General features: G+C 38.0%; 1 protein-coding gene across 2 annotated transcripts; it reads left to right on the top strand.

Moving 5' to 3' along the window:
* The first annotated feature begins 71 nt into the window (after positions 1–71).
* On the top strand, positions 72–18,917 carry LOC120806234 (leukemia inhibitory factor receptor-like). Of its 2 annotated transcripts, none has more exons than XM_040157161.1 (18): positions 72–1,729; positions 1,835–2,032; positions 5,318–5,469; positions 5,580–5,733; positions 5,861–6,148; positions 6,266–6,389; positions 7,874–8,010; positions 8,698–8,843; positions 8,936–9,089; positions 10,178–10,239; positions 10,968–11,169; positions 12,003–12,182; positions 12,280–12,381; positions 12,493–12,663; positions 15,945–16,073; positions 16,188–16,281; positions 16,402–16,468; positions 17,592–18,917. In XM_040157161.1, exons 2-18 carry the CDS (start codon positions 1,963–1,965, stop codon positions 18,042–18,044), a joined length of 2,685 nt encoding a protein of 894 aa, XP_040013095.1. In that variant the 5' UTR covers positions 72–1,729; positions 1,835–1,962; the 3' UTR covers positions 18,045–18,917. The 2 variants fall into 2 exon arrangements, with proteins under 2 accessions (XP_040013095.1, XP_040013096.1); XM_040157162.1 differs by having other exon boundaries at positions 1,918–2,032.
* The last annotated feature ends 6,322 nt before the right edge of the window (positions 18,918–25,239 follow it).

The raw sequence follows: 25,239 nt of genomic DNA on the forward strand, positions 1-25,239 counted from the left end.
ACATTGAGAAAATATTTTCAGGGCCTAACATACTATCCTCTGAGGATTTAAGTTTTGTCTGTGATTATAAATGAAAATTTATACATTATCATTTTAAATTATTTTTCCTTAATTCATAATTCTAAATGTTACAGATTTCCCAGCAGCTGAAAAAATGTTTCAGCAGCTTGTAATACAAAGTCAACAACGTGACACCAGTGTAGTTAAACAGCTTAGTTACCATGTAAAGTATCCACTCTACTCTCTCAGAACTCTCATGTACATATTTACACATGGTGATGGACTGCCTTCTTTTTATATGATAAGAAAGAGAACGTCCTGTCCATGTGGCCAAAAAAGGCCTTGGCTCCAAGATCTGACACTTAATTCACCCTTTCTCTTTCTGCCAGCTTCAGAATGACTCACCCTGAACTCAAGTCTGTGTGAAGTCCCAGCCCATTCCTTAACAGTCATCACACAACACACATCCTCTCAAAATTCGAGGGAATAGTGGAGAAACCACTTTAAAACTAAAACAGCAGGCCCATGTGCCTCAGTAATTCCAATGAAATGGATGAAATCGAATGTGTGGTATTTAAATTGCAAAAGTTTAATTTACGTTGAATTATTTTTACATTTTCATGTTTTATTATTTGTTGTGTTTGTTTTCATTCATATTATTGATTATTTCAAAATGTCTTATGTACTTATATATTTAATATCAACAACTCTGGGCCTCCACAGATATGAGTGTTGTTACTATGCATTATGCTTCCTTTTCTGATTTAATGACTCTTATGAACTGAGAAATAGATTGAAAAAGACAGTAGTTGAACCTAAGAGAGATGTGATGAAGTTCGACTACCATGCACAAAAATCTGGTATATTTGAATAAAATTTGGTAGAGCTCTTTACGGTAAATGAATTTTGAAATGTTGTGCCACTACTAATCAAATCCAAATCAGCACTTGGCACGGATAACTATTCCTTGACATGTAGTCTTCCTGTTGAACTTTTGTAACTAAGTGGCCTCTGCTTCCTCTTCTGTTTTTACTCTCCCGTGGGAAAATGCGCACTGAAAAAACCTTTGAGGAACATTTAATTGAGCTGATAGAAATATCACATCTGACAGAAAAAGTTCTGACTTTGGTATATACTGTGTGTACTAAGTCTCTTCCAAACAATTTTTGCTTTCGGTTCCCAGCGTTGTATATTTGTACAGTATGTGGGCATGTGTTTGGCTTATGCAAAGTACTGCCTGGATCAGAGGATTTTTTTGACCGCATTGAAAAGGACTTGACGAAAGACTGATAAGTCTTTTCCTTAAGAGAACATTTTCAAGAAGTTGTACAGATTCCTGATTTCTCACAACAGTATATTCTGTACTGTGATCCATTTAATATAACTGTAATAAATAAAGCGGCGTTTTCTTGCTGCCTTCAGGAGGACCCACTACACTGAGATACTGAAACTAGTTCTTGTAAAGTCATTTCAAAGAATCAAAATATCCTGAGTCTGCATTAGGCATGTTGTATCTGGCCACTGTGACTCATGATTACCAGAAGGCAGACACTCCATTTCCTGCATTGACCAAATTGATTTCACAATCATTATGAGCTCAAGCAGCGAAGGATTTTTTTTTCAGAGCTTGTATCACTAGCCACTCTGGAAGGGAGTTTCAGGGAGTAACTTGACTCTCTGACTTTTTGTCCTCATGTAAGATCTGGAACAACTAGTCGGGATTCCTTATGTAAGTATTTTGATTATTAATGATAAAAATGCCTAAGGAATATGCTCTTTAATGACATATATATTATTTTAGTGACACTGAATAAATTGATATTTTTTTCCAAAGCCTGATTAGCAGATGCGTTTGAAGTCTTTTCTATGATGAATGCACTGAATCCACGAAGACTTCCTGATATATTTCCCATCAAGGAATAACAACAATTGACCACAAACCGTAATCGAAGGAGGATTATCATGATCCAATGGTTATTACTGGTCACACTGTTCTGTAAGAGCACACAAGATGGAAACGGACAAGAAAATGGTGAGTATGTCATCCACTAACTTCTACAGGCTTGCAGATACAAATATGCAAAGAATATCTGGTATTCTTTACATATAGCTGATACTATGCTGTATTAATAGCATAAGAAAATTGCCCTATTTCCAAGTGAATCCACCATGTAAATTACACTATACTTAAAAGTAGACAAGTGGTCTTTAAACCTGTTCATATTTACTGTAGATTGTAAGTGTATAAGTGCATATGCAGCCTATTTCCTATAATAATAATTTAGAATTTTTAAACGTAGCTTTTGTTTTTTTGTGTTAACAGTGCCTTTCTGTTTCGTTATAACTGGTGCTAATGTACTCCTGGTAATATGGATAGACACAGTATGTTTTAAAACAGCTAAATTTGGATCAATATGTAGTGTTGGGTAAAATGGTGGAGGTGCAGTCATACACTACCTTGGAACCAGAACCAGAAATTGATTCCTGGGGGTCCAAGAGAGGTGAACAAAATGTCTTCAAGATCATTTAAGGTCCATTAGATTCCAAGTGATAACAGATGTTTTGAGTATCAATGTGAAATAGGTATTCGAGATTTCTTGAATATAGGGCAGATTATTGATCATATTGATCATTCTCAGAATGCAGATCAGGGGGCTGAGTCATGAAAAAGGCTAAAAGGAAAAACACAAAAAACAAAACAAAAAACCTCCTACATTTCAGCTGCGACCCTTTCAGTGTACAAAGACTAGATGCTCATGCTTGTCTTTAAGTTATGTCTCTGCCAGTCATAGCAGAGACTCCTGACCATGCAACAACTCTAGCTCACAGCTCACATGCTCACAGCTCTGGGAGACACAGCAGTAATTTGAGCTAAATGTTAACGTCAGCATGCGGACGTTAACAGGTATGTTTACCACATTTGCCATTTTAGTTCAGTCTGTTGGCATGCTAACTTGCTAATCAGCGACAAACACAAAGTACAGCTGAGGCTGTCTGGAAACTCATTAGTGTTGAGGGTGTTTGGTCAAAAACCAAAGTACTGGACAAAGTAAGACTTTTGACCTGCTGATAGTGCTAGATGGAAAGTCAGAGGATCACCAAAGTTATTACAGTTCATCCTGAGGTGAACATGAATGCTCAGAATTTCAGTGGTTGACTGACCAACAGACACACCAGCAGACTTACAATGCCATCCATAGATCCATGCTAGTTCCGCTATCATATCTAAAAATCACACATTCATGTCTGTTTTTGAATCTGCTCATCAACAGAATTAGCTATGTCCTCTCCTGCTTAAGTATCTACAAAAAACAGAAAGTCTCCTGATTACTCATTGGTCATTATCTTGCCTTTTATCCACATAAATAATGCAGACAGACAGCTGCTACCTCCCATCATTTCCTAAGTGCGTCATCAGTACTTTCTCATCAGGTATCACCTCAAAATTTAACAGTGCTCTCAAATTTCCCTTGTTGTGTACTGGTTCTACAACTTCAAGTTGACCTGAATACTAGTGTCCTCTGAGATCAGTTTCTTGGCGGCCACAAACTTCTGATTTCTGTTACAGATTAAAAACACAGAGGGTTGATTCTGAACACAATGCTACTAAACATCTGTAAACCCTGAGAGCATAAAGGGACAATTAACCAAAAGGCAGAATTTACTTTGTGCTATTTGACTGATTTCAAGTAGTAAGGTCACTTTTTGGAGTTGGATCCACTGACTTTGGATCAGTAACGGACTCTGCGGGCTCACATAGTTCCTATTGGAGACACTATATTCCATACAGACGGGTTTTATACGGATGTAGGGCACCCATGGGCCTGGCCTAAGACCTAAGTGGTCCAGGGCAAAATTTGAACTCCTCCTGCCCTCCATGCCCCTGTCTCATCAAATGTGCATTGTACACTCACACACAAAAGTTAAGCAACAAATGTTTTTTGCAGGGTGATCCTCTGGCTTTCCATCTAGCCCTTAAGAGGGAACAGTTTTTACTTCTTGTTTTTTATTTTTTATTTCCCCCTAAAAATAAAATAAAACAAATAAATGAAATAATGTAAATTAAATTAAAAGTAAAAGTAAATTAAATATATAAATATTCAAAACAACAATGAACTAAAATGGAAATGACTAAAAGGAACAAAGTTAATGAACCTCGTAAGACCATATCAGTAACACGTGACTTTGATTCCCCTCTTTAGCACTTAAATAATATAATATATAAACACTGGAATTGATTAACAAACACTGGTGACAAAACTTTTTTGATTCAGGTTCAAGGATTTCTTACTAGATTTCCAGAGCTTTCAGCCACATCTCCTGGCCTCCATCATGAATGGAGTTTGCTCAGAGTGAAAATTATGTATTTGTAAATAAATACTTCATTAATACATGCAATAAACAAATATAATTAATATGATTGTTATATTTGACAAATATATTTCATACTCATGTAAAATATGAAAACATCTGACATTATTACAACCATGCTATATTACTTTGTAAACACCAGTTATATATGCTTCACAAAAGTTTTTGATGTTGACAAATACACTAATAAAAAATTAAAATGTCTTCATATCTGCTAATAAATACATTATAGTCTGTCATAAGCCATATATTAACATTATTACAACCATGCTATATTACTTTGTAAACACCAGTTATATATGCTTCACAAAAGTTTTTGATGTTGACAAATACACTAATAAAAAATTAAAATGTCTTCATATCTGCTAATAAATACATTATAGTCTGTCATAAGCCATATATTAACATTATTACAACCATGCTATATTACTTTGTAAACACCAGTTATATATGCTTCACAAAAGTTTTTGAAGTTGACAAATACACTAATAAAAAATTAAAATGTCTTCATATCTGCTTATAAATACATTATAGTCTGTCATAAGCCATATATTAACTGTTTATGTACTGTTTATAGATGCTAAATAAGGGGGATCAAAATAAAGTGTTGCTGGAAAGGGTACAAACATCTCATGTAAATAGTTCACCAAGAGAAAAAGAGGATTAATAATTATAATAGAATATTTGTTGAAAAAGTTTGAACCTTTTTTAAAAAACATATTTTTGGCAGTAAACTTATATTAACTTACGTCAGCTATGAGCTTCCGCTTGTGAATCATGAGATGAGGCTACGTAATACCCCAGTAAAGCCATCAGGAGTGCTGTCATGGTGTCCTGTAGCTGCTTCAACCCTGTCGGTGCAGGTGAGGATGTCCTCACTACTGTCTGTCTCTTTGCTGGTCAGGATAAGGAACGTCCTTTAATATGTGCTATGCTCATTCCTCAGGTGTTTTTCATTGTGGACCTCCGAATCTGACACTTAACAAATCTGTTCAGACAATCCTGTTAGCATGGGAAGACGACCCTTCATGCTCTGCAGTGCATGATGTGCTGATCTACGAGCTGGTGGTTCTCATAGCAGACAAGCAAGTACACTATGTACGAGTTGATTTGTATTACACCAAAGTTGCTGACCTCCATAACACTAACCTTCATTACTAGAACAGGCAAACAAAGATACCTTTAATTGGTTTATGAAAATGTTTTAGGATGAAGTTGCTGTGACGCATGAGCAGATAGGATCTCCTCACTCCTGGAACTGGACGTCCCACTTGGCCTTGGAGTGTGCTTCCCACACAGTCAGGCTCAGTTCCCGATACGAAAACCGTACAAGCCCATGGAAACAAGAGCAGACTCTTCCAGGTTAACATTCTGCTTGCCCAACTTCATATTTTGATCATCAGAAATATTCAAGATATCCTTCTTACATATTTGACAGTCATGGTATTCTTTCAGATGCTTACTATGTCCTATTATTATGCCTTTACAGGAAAAGAAAACTTGTCAAGGCCAGAGGTTTATCCACGGGACAGAGTGTTGAAGGTTGGCAGCACAGTCACCTTCTGCTGTGTTCTGCCGGCTGGGGAAATCTTTGACAAAATGTATCTGCCTGGGTATAATAGCACTATCATGAACACTACCAAGATCAACAATCGGACGTATGCCTTGACTGTCCGCCTGAACCAGCCATCACGTGACAGTTGTACTGATGTAAAATGTAAAGCGAGTATCCAGCATGTCAAAACAACTGAGAATGGGGCTTGTGCTTTTATTGGCTGTGAGTATGACCTGGTTTTGTGCTAAGTTTTGTGATTTTTGGAGTTTGGAATATGTCTTGTTAATAAATGCTGGCTTTTTTTTTTTTTGCTTTTTTTTGATAATCGCCATGACTCAGATCTACCTGGTGATAAGGATCTTCAGTGTGAAACCAGTGATCTGGAATCAGTCGAATGTCACTGGACAGTAGAAAGAAGCCCACACCTGCTCTCAAAAAAAACAGAGTATCAACTTCTTGGAAGGTACACTGTAGTAAAACTGTATCTGATGTAGCCATAGGTTGGAGTATGGAAGCAAAAATTGGCCATAAGGATTTGAATCTTAAAAGCAACTGAATACATAATTGTGAAATTTAGTCAATACTGAATACTTGAAAGAGTGCTCCTCCAATGTAGCACTGCATGCCTATAACATTGTTGGTTTCATGATGGACAGTTCAGTCAGAGATTCAGGTGTGTTGTCCTAGCAGCAGCTAATGTGTCCTGGAGCCTGTAGCCTGCAGCAGAGATGAGGAGTGGGCTACAGAGGTCTGGTAAGATCACCTCTTTCTAACACCACACCATCAGATTTCTTTGCTTTTCAGACCTATACTCTTCAGACCCAAACCATAGTGACTCCATCCCTCTGAAACCACTACAGGCTTTAACTACAACTATTTTCACATACAGTAGTGCTCCCCAACACCTGGAAACACAATCTGATGTGTAAAATCACCTGAGTTCTCCTTTAATCTTGAAATTTAAATATCACTGAATTTAAAGCATTTAAGTATTTTACTCAAAAACTAATTTATCTGAATTTATGTGGTTTGAATTCCCCTGAAATTTCGATGTTTTTCAGAGTTGTGTAATTTAAAAACTTGATTTTTGAAATTGTACAATTTGTCAAGTTCAGCATGATGCCAGGGTTCGCAAATCATTCAGATAAAACATTGAAATATGTCCACTACGGAAGAGTTTACAGCCATGCCATCAGCTAAGTGAGGCTGTAATTAGGCACGCGGTTTGAGCAAAAGGTTAACAACAACACGCTAATATGTTCACAGTGACACTGCTAACATGCTGATGTTTAGCAGGTATAATATTTACAATAGTCACCATTTTAGTTTAGTTTTCTAGCATGCTAACATTGCTAATTAGCAATAATCACACAGCACAGCTGAGGCTGATGGGAATGTGATTAGTTTTGCAGGTATTTGGTCATAAACCAAAGTACTGGACAAATGAAAGTGTTGACCTGAGATATTTCAGTCTGGACCAAACCAACTAGGCGACAGATCGACACTGCCGTCCCTAGAAACATGCTCCTAGCATAGGTAACAACTCTGTTCAGATTGCTCAGATTCAATGATCCAAGAGAGAGAAGTTCAGATGAATGACTGAAAACCTTGGGCACTTGAATTTTCTAACTGAATTTGTGAACCAGAAAAAAAATAATAATAACTGTAAATTCTTCAATGTTAAATTACCATGTGGAAATGTTAAAGAGGGGAAATCAAATCACCATAAATTCAGATAAATGGTTTTCAAAATAAAATACTTCAATGGAATAAATTTAGTGGCATTTAAATTTTAAATCAAGTATTCAAGTATTCAAGGTATTTTTTTTTTTTAACCTTTTTTTCCTTCCATGCTTGAGTCCTGGTAGTTTATGCTGTGGGAAAGAATTAACCATTTTTATATGTAGTAAACTAAAAGTTACATTCTCTTGGCATTTGCCCCTCCAGTCCATGTGAAGATGGGTCTCGGGGGAGATGCTTAAAAAAAGTGCAAGAGGATGCTGGTGAGAGAAACTGGACGTTAACAGTGAAAAATAAGCTTGGGAAAGTGGAGCTTTCAGACAGGGCCGACCTGACTAAAAGAGGTACAGCTTCATGAAAATTTGTGTTTTTGTGTGGTAAAATGCATTTTTGCATATATAGGTCTTAAAGCTTACATTTATTTTCAAGGGCAGTGGTGAATGAAAACATTTAGAGGCACTGATGAAAATTTAGGGACACAGTTATTTTTTTAAAAGAAAGAACATTAATGCATCTCTTTTTTAAACATTAAACTTACAATATGCATAAGACACAGGGGTGAACTAACTTAAATAGTAGATTATTAAAGAATTTGGAAACACAAGCCGACTTGGGACTTAACAAAGGACCGGGATGCATTGTGCTTCACAGATGCATCTCATTCGAAACAGCATAAAGTCTAATAATGCATTTTAGGCTTTAGAAAATAGGGTTGTGGTTTAAAGCTTTTCATCCAATCTGAATCCAGCATCAAGTTTTTTATGGAATTAACCTGACCTACCATTTTCACTTTACCTGGTGAAAGCAATGATAAGCACCTGCTAAAAATGAGGAGCTGTTACCGAAATGTTGTGTATACTGGGTCTTTCTAATAAGAGTGTCAGAACTACCAAAATAATTTTTCACATTCACACAGTCTACACACACATAATATTTACTGGCATATGCAAGTGAAATGCTGCACTGTAGAGCCCTGTTACATCTCTTTTTAATGATTAATTCAGCTGATTATCCCGTGTCTTCCATTTCAGTGCACATGCTCGCTCCAGAGGGAGTGAAAGCTTCAACTGTGAATGCCAGAAATGTTACCCTCGAGTGGAGCTGGAAAGTGCAACGGTACACTAATCTCAATTTAACATGCCAAGTAAACGTTAGCCATGGAGGAACAAATACAATGGTAAGATGACAAAGAAAGGAGGCTGAGACATAAGCAAGGTTTTTAAAGTATAATCCTTCTCTGACATCATCTTGTCCATACCGTGTTCCCAGAGTGAAAACATTGGACTTGGCCTTAGTTTTGCAGTTCTGACTGATTTGATACCAAATTGGACGTATAATGTGACAGTACGATGTGGAACAACACAAAATTTCTGGAAATGGAGTGACTGGAGCATAGGATTCAACTTCAACACAAAGGGTGATGGTAAGTAAATGATTAAGTAATGTAAGTAAAAAATGCAAACAACAAACTCCGGTAACACTTAATGAAACAGGCTGCAATTTACACTGTAAATTTTGTTTGTTATATAATAAAATACTAACCGGTTCCAGTTGATCCTTAGATGTAGGTGAAGTGGACGAAAACAAGACTATGGGGAACAACGGAGTAACAACTGGGCAGTTTAGACGAAAGGAGAACAAAATGTGTGTCCTAAGTATTTTTTGTAAGTACTGGGTACCTACAGGGTACAGAACTGACTAACAAAATCAAAAGAATTATAATAATAAATTCTAGGCTCCTCATTAAACATTTAAGATTAGCTATGCCTGATCCACCTACATCTATATGTTGTAGTATTAGATGACTGTATTTTGTGACAGTTTTTCCTCCTCAAATGACAATAGAGGCCTTACATAGCTGTACACTTGAGAAAGGTATGTTTGATCCCCCACTCCAGCATACCTGTTAAGAGCTGCTGCAGTTGTGGACGAACATGCCCTCTAGGAGCCAACTTTCAAACATAGCATCCCGTTTCTCAGCTTGTCCTTATGTGTGTAAGTCAGCTCTGCTCTTTTATATTGCAATTTCTACTACATACCGTTATTTGCTTGTTTGTTAATGAGTGAAACTGCAACACGCATTTCACATTACGCACTAAGAATTAGGTATGTTCGCTGTAATATAATTTGTGGCTGTTCTCTGCTTGTTAAGCTCTGATTACGCAATAAGAATCGGGTTGTTAACAACATTTTCCCCAAATTCAGCTCTGTACCCTGTAGGTTCCCAGTATTTACAGAAATACTTACAGTCTAATTTTTTACTCCTTTCCTCTAAAATGTCCAGTTGCTACTTCATTGTTCCCCACGGCCTTGTTTTTCTTCCACTGTACATACATTTAAGTAGCAGTTGGAATGGGTAAGTATTTTATTGGTACCTGATTCATGCAACAAAGTTACACTGTAAATCGAAGGCAGTATTATAAAATGTCACCCCAAATTTTAACTGATTTTGGCAATTTAATTAGGTAATGTTCATGTTTTCTGGTCACTGATTATCTATTTGCCCCACAGTTCCAGATGCTCTTGATGTTTGGATGCAGGTGAAGGATAATCAGATTATAATCATTTGGAAAGTAAGTCAGATTATTAACAAGGCATCCTTGAGCCTTTACAAGTTGTAATTAATTGCTTTATAAATGATTAGAAAACCACTGACTAGTGCTTAATAGATCAGCTAAAAGCCATTAATAAGAACACATTTTGGGTTGGCAAAATCTCTCTGGCTGGTGTTTACCTTCCTCCAGCACAACACTTTCTTTGTCTTTTTAGCTGCTCATAAAGTAGCTATAAGGAGAAACGGCATTAGCTAAATGTCTGATATTATTCACTAGTGTTGCTGTTATCTCCTCCTCCATCACTACCAAAAATCGTGCTTGTTTATAAATGAAGAAGAGTAGTAAAACTGTAAAAGTTACTGAGGTCCAGGCCTCAGGGACCTCAGTGGTAGCTGAGTTGGTGTTTTTGCTGTTGGCTCATTACAAAGCAAGAAACCTGCGAATCCTATCGAAGACTTAACATTTATAACTGCAGGCTTGATGAAGACCGATAAGACTTTCTCTAACCTTTATTACTGACTCACTAGCCTGATGGATTTTTCACAGCACAGCAACCTAAACGTTGTTCAAATTAATGACTTACAACTAATCTATACAGCATCAGTAAATTAAATGATTAACCATGAATAAAGTCATTAGTTACAACTACAAACTATTTATGGAGGGTGTTTTATTAGAAAACGGTGTTGACTATGGCATGGTGCTCTGTGCCAGGTGAACTAAAGTCCTGGTGTACCTCTCGGCAGATGCCACTTGCTAACCAGAGTCATGGACACATCCTAGATTATGAAGTTACCTGGGCAAAGACCAAAGCGACAGTGGCTAACAGCAAGCACCATCTTGCACTCAGTCTGGACACCACTGAAGACTATATCGTCGCAGTTACAGCTAGGAATATAAACGGAAGCTCATCCCCATCAACCATCACCACCCCCCCCTTCAATCCAAGTATGAAGCTAACAGAGCTGTACAAGTTACAGTTAAAGAAGAATTTTGACCTTAAAGGATAGATTCACAATTTTTCAAATCTGATTTAAAATAATAGTATTTCACCCATATGTACACTGAAACAGGTTTTTCTTGCTGTCATCATTATCTCTGTTCATAATAGCCATGAAAAGTGATGGGGGACAAAATCTGCAATTCTTTGTCCGTGTAAAAACGAAAACCAAAGCGAATATGAATCTTCAGCAGACTGAGTTAGACAAATCAAGTGGGTATCTTCCAAAGTGACAGTCTTTTTTTGTTTCCCCGACAGTGTCTCCTTGATGAGCTGCAGTGGAGAGAGAGTAACAAAAGATGGAATCTTGTTCTAAAAAGATTATAACTTTGGAAGATGCCCACTTGATTTGATTCACTCAGACTGCTTAAACCTTACATTAACATCAGATAAATTTATTTTTACAGAACGAGGACCGTGGATTTTTGTTCCCCATCACTTGCATTCGAGGCACATTAAAAAGGGATAAGGATAAACAGTCGCTCCCCACAATGGCTTTGAACTGAATGGATGATGACAGCAAGAAAAGCCTGTTTAAGTGTACATATGGGTACCTGATTATTGTTAAAAGACAGACTTGAAAAACAAAAAAAGCTAATCACTGAAGCTGTGATTAGCAATGTTCTGGTCTTTTTATTCTTTAGAGTGATATACAAGAAAGTTTGTATCAAAGACATTTATGTAATTATGGAATGCTTTTAAGATATTATCTTCTCATTGACAAAGATCCGCCACATGACCTGCAGCTATTTGTTTTGTCAAATCTAACTGACATTTTCAGACAAAACTGGAGTGAACAATTTGCAGATCAATCGCAAAAATGGAAGCTTCAGCCTGTCCTGGTCTGCCAGTCCTGCAGCTAGCTGTGGCTACATAGTGGACTGGTGTCCTACCTCCGGTCATTGCAGTTTGGAGTGGCTGAAAGTGCCTCCCCATGAACATAACGCCAATATATTTTCAAGTATGTCTTATACTTTGCCCGCAAAACAGTTGCACCTATGTGATTGGTTCATTTCCTTGTGTTACAACACATTTCTTTTGTTATTTCTCCACCCCAGAAAACCTAAAAGATGGACTGAGATATTCATTGTCCTTATATGCCTGCACCCAGGGAGCTCCAGTGCTGCTAGAAAGAGGAGAGGGCTATGTCAGTGAGGAAAGTAAGACAATTGTTGGACTTTCCTGTTGCATACTGTTTGCTCAATAAATGTGGCAGTGCCACAAAATAGCACTTTGTTCTACAGTGTTTTACACATGATATGCTTTGCCAGGAATAAAAGACGGCCTCTTTGTACCACTGAAATGGAAACAGCAGGATTCAGATGTTGAGGTATCCTGGAATCCAGTATCTCTAACAGAACAGACAGCTTTCATCCAGGGCTACATTCTGTATTGCACAGACAAAGACAACGACAACAAGATAGTCTGCAATGTGAGCACAGGTATTGTGACACACACTTATTTTAAGATAGTAGGCTACAAATGATGCTATGACAGAATTAGAGCCCGATCGACACGGGATTTTTGGGGCTGATGCCGATTTCAATATTTGAAAATCTGATAATGATATATCAGCAAATATTCATTTTTTAAAAGATGCACATAACAGACACTTTTGATAAAGACCCCTCACATTTAGGTATTTGGGGGGGGGGCATGGGTAGTGTCTGAATCAGCTTTCAGTCATTCATTTTTCTCAATTTGCTCACATTTACGTATTTCTAGTGAATTTCCGCTGGTTTTATAATCCCTCTAATATTACCTGTTCTAGCTACTATTTTAAAATCTGACTATCAGATTTTAGCAAAGGGGATTAGCGTTAATTCTGAAAAGGCACTGTGTCTCAGCTTTAAACTTTTTCACACAAACTACCCGTTTAATATCTTCGGTGAAAATCGGGAACGTTTCCAACACTCCAACTATAACTGTACTGACGTATGAGTCGTGGATATAGTTACCATTATGTCACGCAGGAAGAACGAGTATAGCGCTGTACGTTAACAGCTCTGTAGCTGTCTTCTATAGACAGCCATAGTATTAGCTAGTGTTGTGGGTAACTAATTCAGCGACAAAATAAACTTCAGGGATGTGTTTTATAGCACCTGTCAGTGCTATGCTGATGAGGGAGAAAATGATAGGGCCACTGTTCATTTACACACTAGAACTGTCTGACTGACAACATACGTTTCACAAATAAATGTAAAATCATATTTTTAAACGTGCTATAGCCTACACCCTCAGCTACTTTGCTGTGGTGGTTTACTGCAGCAAATCAGGCATGGCTGACACAACTGCTGTCAGGCTTATTTAAGTTATACCTTATGAGAAATAAAGGGGCATGGTTTATTATCATTCAAGTAATGTATTCCACGTGAAAGCATGTTACCATGAAGACAAAGTTCAACGAATGCCAACTCCATTCTGGTCTGCAGCTGATGCGTTCTGCGAATTCACAGCACAATAATGTGTTGCCAACAGAGGAGTTGCATTGCTCTCTCCATGGAGAAACTACGTAATAGCGACACTGGTAAAAAAAAAAAAAAACACAAAAAAAAAAAGGCTCAGGCACTTATCTTTGGCTTTCTGTTACTTTAATTTCTTGTTAATTATCTATAATGATAATAATTATAATTATATGTTCATATAATTGTGTAATGTTACAGTTGTTAGTTACGCTGTGTCAAATCAGATTATATTATAATTTAATAACTGTAGTTTGTTGTGACTAAACACCAGAAACAAATTTTCATATAATACAGTCCACTACAACACTACAATCGTTCTTGGTTGATCATCGTCACTGATGATGTCAGCTGTCCAAGACCTCCAGATCTGTCACTCTGTCCATATTTGATGCTTAGCAGAGAGCACAGGGAGCGCATGTGGAAATGCTCAAGTTGCGTGATGTGCTTCCTGTACAGGATCCAGGTCTCCCAGCAATACAGAAGACTGGAGATCCCAACAACTTTGATCTCGGTGGTCCGCTAGACATTTCTGTGGTCGAGCACGCATGAGCGCAAGTGAGCCATGGACTGGCTGACCTTGCTGATACAGGTTGATATTTGCTCGTCAAGGGATCCATCAGCAGAGATGATGCTTCCCAGGTACATGAAATGGTAAACTGTGTTGAGTACTGTGCCATCGATGGAGATACTGGGAGGATAAACTGCTGAACCAGGAGTTGGCTGGAACAAAATCTCAGTCTTGCTCAGGCTGATCGTCAGTCCAAACAGACGCGATGCTTTGGCAAATCGCTGTCAGGCCTGCCTTCCCAGAGAAAGGTGTATCCTCCCTCTGCCTGTTCCTTGGCTATGACGGCTGTTCTTCTGTGGGGCCTTGACGTATCCTTTCTATCGAGAAAGAGTTTGTACATTTCAAGCACCCAGTACTCTCCCATCACCACAGGACTTGTTTCGCCGCAAGCATGTGAACAAAGTGTTGCACAAAACCTGTGCATGAGTTGTTTTAAGGTGGGGAAGCTGTTTCACTAGAACAACCCTCTCGGCCACAAAAGTCAGTGGCATGAAGAGACATTAGCAACTAGCAACTTCCTTGGCTGCTTTGGTGGCCAGGGCTTCTGTCATGCTCCGACATGCCCTATACACTCAACAGTTTTCTCTGTCCTGCCTGTTGAATCAGCAAGCTCATTTAACCAGAACAGCCTCACGTTAGGACAAACAAGTCCTGCATAATTGAAGGATTTCATCCATCAGTTTAGCTGGCCAGCCAAAGCCCTTGCCTGGGGTGTGGCCCCTGTGGGACGTATACAGCTGTGTGGAGCCACATGTGAGGGTTGAGTGCAGGTGGGGTCCAATGGTAGAGAAACTATCTGAGGACATGGCAAACCCCTCCTGTACACGCCATACACAAAGTACATTACCAAAAACAACCATATAACTGAGCCAACAAACAAAAAGCTAAAGTAGTACAAAAAGCAGCTCAACACTAACAAGAAAGGTAACTGGTATTTATTGCGGTTCCATTTGTATTGTATTACAGGTATTAGTATTTTTCACATTCCACTCTCTCCATGCAATTGTAATAAGATTAGAATTCAACAGCAGCAGTATGTACAGCACCAAAAATAATGCATTTCTCTTTGCTTTTCTTCCTTTATTGAATCATTTTGTAATAAAGTTCTGAGCTAATCAAACAAACACAATACTTGGAATAGTTTGGTTTGTTAGGATGTTAGAATTTCTGTTTTAATCAGAGTGCAAAATTGAGCTGAAAAAATAACATTATCCAGGTAACCAAATGCAGGTTAGTCATGTGCTCTCTACCTGCCAATCACGCTCTGACTGTTTCTAAAACAAAATGTTTTAGAGCAGTGGAAAACATCCAAGCAAATGATGAGAAACTGCCAGCACAGGGCAGGTATATCAACCACAACCAGGAACTGAACCCTAGATTTCTGCAGTAATACCCCACATACCCCACTTCTGACAATATACAACTACTTGGAGCGATAGCATCTGCAATCAGAGAGCCAGGGTTGCATACAAGACCTATTACACATTCTCACTGAGTTAGCACATTCACCTTTGCATACACCTTTGCAAACCTTTATTAATATCAACATCCTGATTTTATTTCTATACATACCATTCAGATTTTCTGAATGAACTAATTGAAAAGTACTCTCCAGTTGTACATGTTGACCTTAAAGGTTCCTCAAGATTTATTTTTTTGTAGTAACAAAAGTCTCTTTCTCTTGGTTTAGACAATCCGGAGGCCATCACCCTGAGAGCAAGTCACCTGAAAATCGGTTCCTATGAATTCACAGTAAAAGCACGGACTGCGGTGGGAGAATGTGGCACTACATCCTTAACTGCCACCTTGAATTCACAGAGTATGTTGTTTCTACACCTTGTGTAGAAAATTTTCTATAGTAAAAAAAAAGGACCTTTTAATTGATTTGATTAACTCCTGTTCCTCATTTGAGCTGTTTGTCTTAACTCACCAGCTGATAACTTGATCAAGGCAGTCATCATTTCCCTGGTCACTGTTTTTAGTCTACTTTCCCTCATCACTGTCGTTTGCTTAAAACACTGGGCGTGGTAAGCAAATCTGTACAATGATTTTCTATGCAATTTGCTTCTGATGATACTCTGAATGAGTGCATGTTGTTACTATATCTTTGCCTGAGATTTATTTTCATGCATTCTTACCTCCAACAGCATCAAAGAGATGGTGTATCCTCCAATCCCAAAACCACTGTTGACGGACAAGTGGTTGACATCGCCGGTAGGTTCTCAAAACCATGTCTTACAGAGGCACTCCACTAATTTTACACGAAAATCAGTTTACTTGTCACAAGGAGTATCGGCAGTTGTATAATGTCTGCTGTGGCCCTAGAGGGAGCTATCTAAAGTCTGAGAAAATAACCTTGATATCACAATGTTATCTCAGACCTGACTTAAGGTTTAAGATTTTTAGACGGAAGGGCAGTGTTAGAAACTTGGGGTGTAGAGTTTGAAAGTCGTGGGCATGGGACATCTAATGACAAATATCCTAAGTTGCACCTTGGAAATGTAGGATGCAGTGTTTTTGGATCTTGACCCATGCTAGAGATTAAAATTTAGCATACTTTTGCTTCTAATGCTTTGATTTTGATCAAGCTTTTTTACTCATGCTAACGGTGTGGCTGTGTGGATGGTAATGTCAGTCTATCGGTTTGCCACTTTGATCCAGACTGAAATAACTCAACAGCTGTCGATGGATTGCCACAAGATTTTGTACAGACACTCATAGGCTTGGTCTTGGACTTTTTCTTCATCACCACCATGATGGATTGCCATATATGTGGTTTGAAGTGAAATGTGTCAACAACTATTGGGTGATTGCCATGAATTTGAGAGGATGAATTGTAGTAACTTTGGTGATCCCTTAAAATGTTAATTTGTCCAGTGCTTTGGTTTATGACCAAATACCTGCAAAACTAATGTTATTCCCATCAACATCAGGTGTACTTTGTATTTAGCACTTACTAGCCAATGTTAGCATGCTAATACGCTAAACTAATATGGTGAACATGGTAAACATTGTACATGCTTACCATCAGCATGTTAGTATTGTCATTGTGAGGATGTTAGCATGTTGACGTTAGCATTAGTACAACCTTATAGTGCTGCTAGCATGGCTGTAGACTTATTTTACTATACAGAATCTCTTATGAGACCTCCAGTTTTATGGAAATGCGACACTAAATTTGTGTATCACCCCTTTAATCTTTGGTGAAATTAAGTCCATGGTGTTTCACTGGTTCCTACTATGGAGCATTATTGATTCACCCATTATCAGTATTTTTGTACATGCAGGTACCGCCCATGTTTTCTATAAATGTGAGGTCATTTTGTCTGTTTTCCAGGGTGAACATAGTTGTCATCCTCTTCGTGTGGATCAGTGTCAACACAGTGAAGTGGCTAACATGGATATTCCTGAGCTGCATTGTAAATCAGGAGGACCAGTGAATGATTATGTCAGTCCCGAGAACATACCTTTTGTTTTTGCTCAGACTCCAAAGGGTTACTACAACCAGCCCCTGCAAAAGTGTACCCCACCACCCCTTATTTTAGCCACTCCAACAGTCCCATCTCAGTCAGGTTTACCATCTTCTCCAATCAGAGGTTTATTTCCTAACCCGTCATATAACCTGATGATGCAGGCTGGGGATCAATGGTCCAACCCAGGGCCTGAACTTCAAGAGGGGACATGTTTAGAGAGAAACTCCAGTGGATACCAGCCACAGAGTCGCACAGAAAACTTCACCCTAAATCAGACAGAACAGGATCCAGAGTGTTACATTTTGTTACCACAGTGACATTCCACATAGTTGTTGCATGCACATATAGTATATCGTAAGTATGAAAACAAATATGACAGTGCTGCGAGAAAACATAAATTTAACTTGAGGTTTGTGAATGTGTACACATTAATACATTACTATGGTATTTAAGCATAGTTTTGTTCCATAAATGACGACTGATAAAGTAACGTATACTGTGACTTATAACTTGACAGGTGTGGTTTTGCCCTTGCAGTTGGGGTATAGAATACAATATGATTCCTCTGTAAAACAAAATCATATATCGATGCCACTGTCTATTAGCTTACCTTAACAAATCCATTTGCTGCTTGAGTTATGTGATTGTGAAATCCATGCAGAGTTACATGCAGGAAATCCAGCTGTTGCTTTCTGGTAATCTTGAGTCCCAGATGCCAGACCAAACGTGTCGTACCTGGATCCAGAACACTTTGGTTCATGGAAAATAAACAATAGTGAAATCTAGATAGTGAAGCCAAGACATTCTTCAAACCCACAAAGTTTTATTTTAAATGTTGGTAGAGATCCCTAAGTTTCCATTTTTGGGGAAAAATATGAATGAACACATGTGGAAAATATGTGTAATAATAATAAAAGTAACTTTATTTATACAGCACTTTTCGAAACAAAGTTAGAAAAATGCTTTACATGGTTTTCAACAGGATTACTACATTAAGAACTAGAAATTGGGTATTGGAACAAATATTTCCATTTGATGTAATGGAAAAAATGTAATTGTAATTCTAAAAAACATGGGTCCTGGCAGGGCCATAGCTGACACTTAGGACGCTGAATTAATGTCTTCCGTATTTTGTCTTTTTTAAACTTTTTTAAAAGCAACCAAGATTAAAAAAAAAAAAAAAAAAAAAACTCAAAAAAGAAATTAGTCATAGCAGTGTAGAGAAGGTTTATGAAACCGCATCCAGACATTTGTGGTGGTAAATTTTATTTAAGTAAAACATAACTGATCAGCTGAATACCTAAAATGTGAAAAACACAAACAGATAACATCTAAAAACTTTTTTTGGTTTCCAGTCAGAATTTTCTGAAGGGGGGAGGGGTGTACACTGGGGCAGACACCCCATACTGTATATGAATTGCAAACTTACTCAAGCCCTGACAAGTTGTATAAGGATGAGTGAAAAGACTCACAAAGCTTGTCATTTTGTCATGTCTTAAAACAATCCTCACACCGGGTGGCCACAACGAGATCCCTTCTTACAGCAATTCCAATGTAAATCAAATGATGCGGACAAAAATCCACAGTCCTATTTCCATGCAAAAAAGAATTCCAAAGTTCAGTGAAAACTACAGCAACATGAGGCTGCAACAGTCTGAGTCAGCAAAATCAAGCTTCCAAAGTTGCAGCCCTTTTAGTACCACATTTTCTCTTTTTGTTGCTGTCCCTTCACTGCAACTCAGCAAGGAAACACTGGTCATGGAAATTACAGGCTCTTTTTCTGTTGATCAGTATCAAAAAGGCCACATTAAATCTGATTTTACACAAAGCTGTAAAACAACAAAACAGGAAAACTTTAAAGGCAAAGTACCCCAGACGACATGGGCCATGTGGGAACATTGTGCTCCATTTATGTTACGCTTTTTAAAAATGAGCCATGTTTTCAGAATATAATAAATCTTACTATTCCACATTAAATCATATCGTGTCTGATGCAGTTTTCTTTGAGTCTTTAATTCTCTCCAGTAAAATTTCTGCTTCATTAAATCCTCCCAGTTTCCCCAGTGTCTTCACTGGACAAACGGCTGGTTTTGAGTCTCTCTGCTGAACTTTAATGAAGAATGAATGTGTTTATATTTGTTACTGAAACCATTTCAGTTTATTCTGAGAGAAATGTGCTAAAGTTCCCGTTAAATTTTGACAGATATTCATTTAAAGTCATGAATATAAGTCAAAATTTAACATTAACAATATGTAACAAACCTGATTGTTCTTGACAGTTTCTGTAGCAAGCACTAGAGGGAGCCAGCTAATTATTATTACTGATGGGAGGATTCTGTGTGAAGTGAAACTATTGTACTTACTTACAGTTTTGAGGTTCTTGTATTTACTTGATTATTTCCATTTTAAGCTACTTTATAATTGTACTCCACTACATATTGAAGGCAGATTAAAGAAAAAAAAACAAAAAACAAAAAAACTAAGAGGAAAGCCATATGACAAGCTTTGAAAATACAATACATTACTAAAGATTAAACCAGTTGTTCCCAGCATTTCCGGCTTGTGCCCTCTTACAAACAAAATCAGGGTGTAGTTGGGGGCCCCTTGTCAAATTTCAGAAGTCTCTGACTAGTTAAAAATTCAATTAAGAGACATTTCCCCTCTAACTTCTCAGACAATTATTCATTTGAATAATTGTTCAAATTGTCCATCATTTCACAAAAACAAAGTTTGAAAATGAATCTAAATTTTTGTATCAGTGCTTTGTTTTTTTCTTCTGGCATTAATCATCTCACAACCCCCAAGATTTACCTCGGGATACTTTGGAGGGGCCATGTTCAGAACCACTAAACTAGCTAACTGTATATGAAATAGTAACTAGCTCCACCTCCACCTGCAACAGTAGCATGGTGCTTACACATTGATGCACCATCATTAATCTAATAATGACATATAATAATACCGTATATACAACAAAGGGGACATTTTACCCCAGAACAACTGCTTTTGCTTTTGAAACTTTACTGCAAATCTTCCACAGTAAAAGTTTGAATTCAGGACTTATACCTGTAATGGCGTATTTTTCTATTAATGTATTGCTAGTTTTACTTACATAAAGGATTTTAAGTCCATCATTACTGTACAACACACATATGAATACAACCAGAATGCAGACTACACTGAGCACCAGAATATGTTAAAGTGCTTAAGTAGAAACATTATTCCATCCGCTGCTTTGGCCGTTGTTTCTGTTAATTCAACACTCTTCCTCTTGTCCTGCCCTCGGCCTGAGCTCCATCAGCTCCTCTCTGCTCTCAGTCTCAAATGCTGAATAAACCTTGATGTGTCAGTGGCTTCCATATGCCTGCTCTCCAGGATCATTCCTGCTGATGATGACAGACTGACCACTGACAAGGACGAATTATTTCCTATTCTTTTCTACAATAGATGTGACAGGATCTCATCGTTAATATCCACATTTAATACTATAGGAGCACATGGTCAATAAGCTACAATCAAACAATCACATCAAGATGCATTTAGCTGTGAGTAGCATTTAGGCAATTAAATCCCACCATGGCTATACAAATTGTAGCCACTGACACTGCAGTTTTTAGTCTACATCCTCCCCGGAACATCAATAAAACCAGAATACTTAATGTCACTGATTCAAACATAACAGTTGGTTTCACACTACAAAAGCAAGCCCACAGCTCCTTAATATTAATTGAAAGGCTGGTGTTATTCTATATTTTTCTTTATTGACAACAAATCCCATGAAAAGACCAAAATCAACAGTATGTTAGTCTGTCTTTTAGCACTTTATGACTTCCCTGCCAGGTCTGTGTTACTCAGCCCCAAGCTCCTTAGTTCCTGCTGAAGATACAAATCTTGAAAAACAGGGGAGGAAATACTGTATTTGTTCGGGACTATTTTCAGTGGTGGATAAATACACATTTGGTGCTCTAGTGTGTATTTGTAGGGGCAGGACAGTGTATGTGAGACCGCGTCAAAATAAACTACAGTGTGTGTGTGTTCATGGTAATGAAGGAACATGTGAGCCAGTGCAACAGTGCGGCTCACTGTTGTGTTTTTAATAGTTTTCGGCAAGAATGAAGCTCTATGGCAAAGAGGAATAAGATATATTCACACAGTACAGTGCACACACAGTATTTTTTGAAGGATACCATCATTTTTGGTTTTGGGTTTTTCATGGGATTTGTTGAGAACAAGAAATACAGTCTATACAGTATACTGCACTTGTGAGGAACTGTTTACTTGAAAAAAATGAAGGGATAAATGCATCAGCTCCATTGTGCCCTGCAACGTAATTTTCATTTTCTGAAGTTAAGATACTCAACATGCTCTGATGATCGGATCCAGTTGTACATTTGTTAGCAATTTATGGAGGGATCACAGCCAGTTTGGACAGGATTAATGATTATAGTCAACAATAACTAATAACTAATAAAGTATGTGAGTATTAAGATAACACTTCATGCAGTCATTATTCCATACAGTCATGAAGCCTGGAACATTGTTTCTTTAAATTCTGGTAATATTTTGTTGTTATGTTTTTGTATTTGGAATATGTGCAGATTAAAATGACTTTCTGTTTGTAAGTTCCAAAAGAAAATTTCTTTCAAATATGAAGAGTTAACTTTTTGAGTGTCCTCTTTTCCTCTGTTTTCTTCTAGTCTCTCTCTCTCTCTCTCTCTCTTTCTCTCTCTCTCTCTCTCTCTCTCTGTCTCCTGCATAGTATGATGTCATCATGCCTGTTTGGCCATATGATGTCATGGCAGCTGATAACTCTCAGATATCTGAGAGAGATTTTTTTCCATTACATCAGGTGAACTCTCTCCCCAAGCAGCCAAATGCCCACCAAAGTCGGTTTCGCTCTGGCTACAAACACTATCTGCTGTGATGAGCTACAAGTCAGTTTACAGTTTGACACACTGTGTGTCACAGTCTGATACTGTACTGATCACATTTCTTTCACTCTGCATGCGGGACTATTTCCTGGCCAAGCACAGTCACTTCCTGACGTCTTCTCGTCACTGTGTGGTTTGTAGGTAATTGGATGAGTCTTCGGGAAGTCACTGCACCTGGCCAAGAAATAGTCAAGCAAGTAATTATCATAAAACCACAACTTGTTGTTTTTACATCTTCTTTTTTGTACAGAGTTAACAAAAAAAGATATAATGTGTTAATTAGCGAGCTTCAGATGTGCTAGAAGACTTTTTACATTTGGACAGAACCAGTCCAGTGTATGCTAGGGCACGCTTAACAAGAGAGATTTGTTATTGCTTTCCTTTTCTTTCTTATCTAATCGCGTACCTCCACACTCCCATATTGGGATCTCAGTGTTATGAGCGAATTAGTACAAAAATAATCATTTGGATACTTGGTTGGAGTATTAAGTTTAACCCTTGGTCTACTCACTATCACACACACGCTCCCATTAGCTCCCTCCCACAGCTACGAACCCGTTGCTTCTCTCCATCTCCATCACACACACACACTCATCTCTCTCTCTCTCTATGTATATATATATATATATATATATATATATATTCCAAAAATTCCAAAATGTATGTAAAATTTAAAATGTATGTCTGTATGAGACTCGTTTTATGAGACCAACTTTTATGAGACTGATTTGAACACCCCGGTTACAAATACATTATTGTTGGTGATAGTATTATTATTAATAGTTTTTAGTCATGCTAGTTGTGTGGCTGAAGGGATATGGCAATCTTGGTCAGTCCACCACTTCAGTCCAAACTGAAATATCCTAACAATTATTCAATGGATTGGATGGATGATGATGGATGGAAATTTTGTGCAAACATTCAAGTCCACCTCAGGATGAATTTTGATATCTTTGGTAACTGGGCACAATCATACTGGTCAAATTTTTGATTTGTCAAATACTTTGGTTTCTGACCAAATGCTTTCACTGACATCCCCATCAGCCTCACCTGTACTTTGTGTTTAGTGCTTATTAGTACATTTTAATATACTAAGTTAAGATGACAAACTTTATTTGTAATAAATATCAGCATGTTAACATAGTTAGCATGTTTGCATGCTACCTTGTGCATTTAGTACAAATCACCACTGTGGCTATGTACAGCCTCACCAAGCCACTAGCATGGCTGTCGACTCTTATGTATGGTTCCTGCACCAACCTGTGCTCCATCTTCTCTTAGACTGTGTGCTCACTGTCTCGAGCTTTTAATGTGTACATACTCTCACCAGTCATGCTCTCGCAGCAGCACATGGGAAGGCTGCCGTCAAGTTGATAACAGTGGGAAAAGCTGTGTGTAATTTTTTCTGTTAAAACCTTTACAATGGATTCATGACACCACTGTACAGCATGTCTGTTGTTTTTTCTAGTTGCATCCTCATTTTACTAACCTATAAAAATACATTGGTTGATACGTTGAATAAGTCAGGAGTCAGGAGTACTAGAGACCAAATCATTGACAGGAGCTGTGCACAGCTCTTGTAAAGGAATACTTTAAAAGCCCAGCCTACCAGCCTAGCCTCTAGTCACCACAGCTAATGCTACCTCACCAACTAACTATATGATGGTCTCTGTCAGCTGTTCAGCTGTCCCTGTTAGTTTGTCCCTGTGAGCCAACATGGAAAGGCTCACAAGGGTCAACAAGTGGTTGTGTGGCCTGGTCTGCATTCACCTCTACTGACTGCAAACCAGCCTTCAACCCTCACCAGCCCTGATGGGAGTCCTGTTGGTCTGTGTGCCTCCTCCACCTCCACCGACAGGACTAAACAACACGAAAAGCTGGATATCATTTTTCAACATACACACCAGTTTGATCAATTACGGTAACTCTTGACAACTGTGTGTTTTCTCAAACTCTGAGAACCAAGAACTTTAGTGTTGCCTTTGATCCTCTCGTCTATTTTGATCAGCTCATTAATCACATCAAGAGGACCACATTTTTTAAACTACAGTAACTAACATAGCTAGGTCTTTTCTCTCCGTGGCACATGCTGAGACCCTAATTCAAGCCTTTGTGTCATCCAGACTGGATTATTTTAACGTTTTGTTTTCTGGCCTGCCACATGCTTGTAGTAAAAATCTTCAAATGGCTCTGAAAGCTGCAGGTAGAATTTTAACTAAATCCAGAAAATGTGAGTACATTACACCAATCTTAGCTTCCCTTCATTGGTTTCCTAGCCATGTCAGATAAGACTATAAGGTGTTTGTAATGGCATACAAAAAACCTAAATGGGCATGCCCTTTCATATCTGTCTGATCTCCTACAACCGTATATTCCATCCCAACAAAACACAGGACTTTGTCTTGTTGATACATGAGACTGTTGGTATCACCATTAGTCATCATTGCTTCTTTTGACCATAACTTTTCCACAGCCTTAACTGCATGTTTACAATTGTAACCTTAATGAAGTATTTACAGTGGCATGAAAAAGTCTGGGTACTACTGGTCAAAATTTCTTTTACTGTGAATAGTTAAGCGAG

Source organism: Xiphias gladius, chromosome 20, assembly GCF_016859285.1.
Source record: "Xiphias gladius isolate SHS-SW01 ecotype Sanya breed wild chromosome 20, ASM1685928v1, whole genome shotgun sequence".
Lineage (NCBI taxonomy): Eukaryota > Metazoa > Chordata > Actinopteri > Istiophoriformes > Xiphiidae > Xiphias > Xiphias gladius.

Excerpts from the sequence above, each read along its gene's own strand:
- LOC120806234 (XM_040157161.1), top strand. The coding sequence starts at position 1,963 with ATGATCCAATGGTTATTACTGGTCACACTGTTCTGTAAGAGCACACAA. Across the intron at positions 6,149-6,265 it reads GGCTTGTGCTTTTATTGGCT|ATCTACCTGGTGATAAGGAT; the intron begins GTGAGTATGACC and ends GCCATGACTCAG. Across the intron at positions 12,183-12,279 it reads TAACGCCAATATATTTTCAA|AAAACCTAAAAGATGGACTG; the intron begins GTATGTCTTATA and ends TCTCCACCCCAG.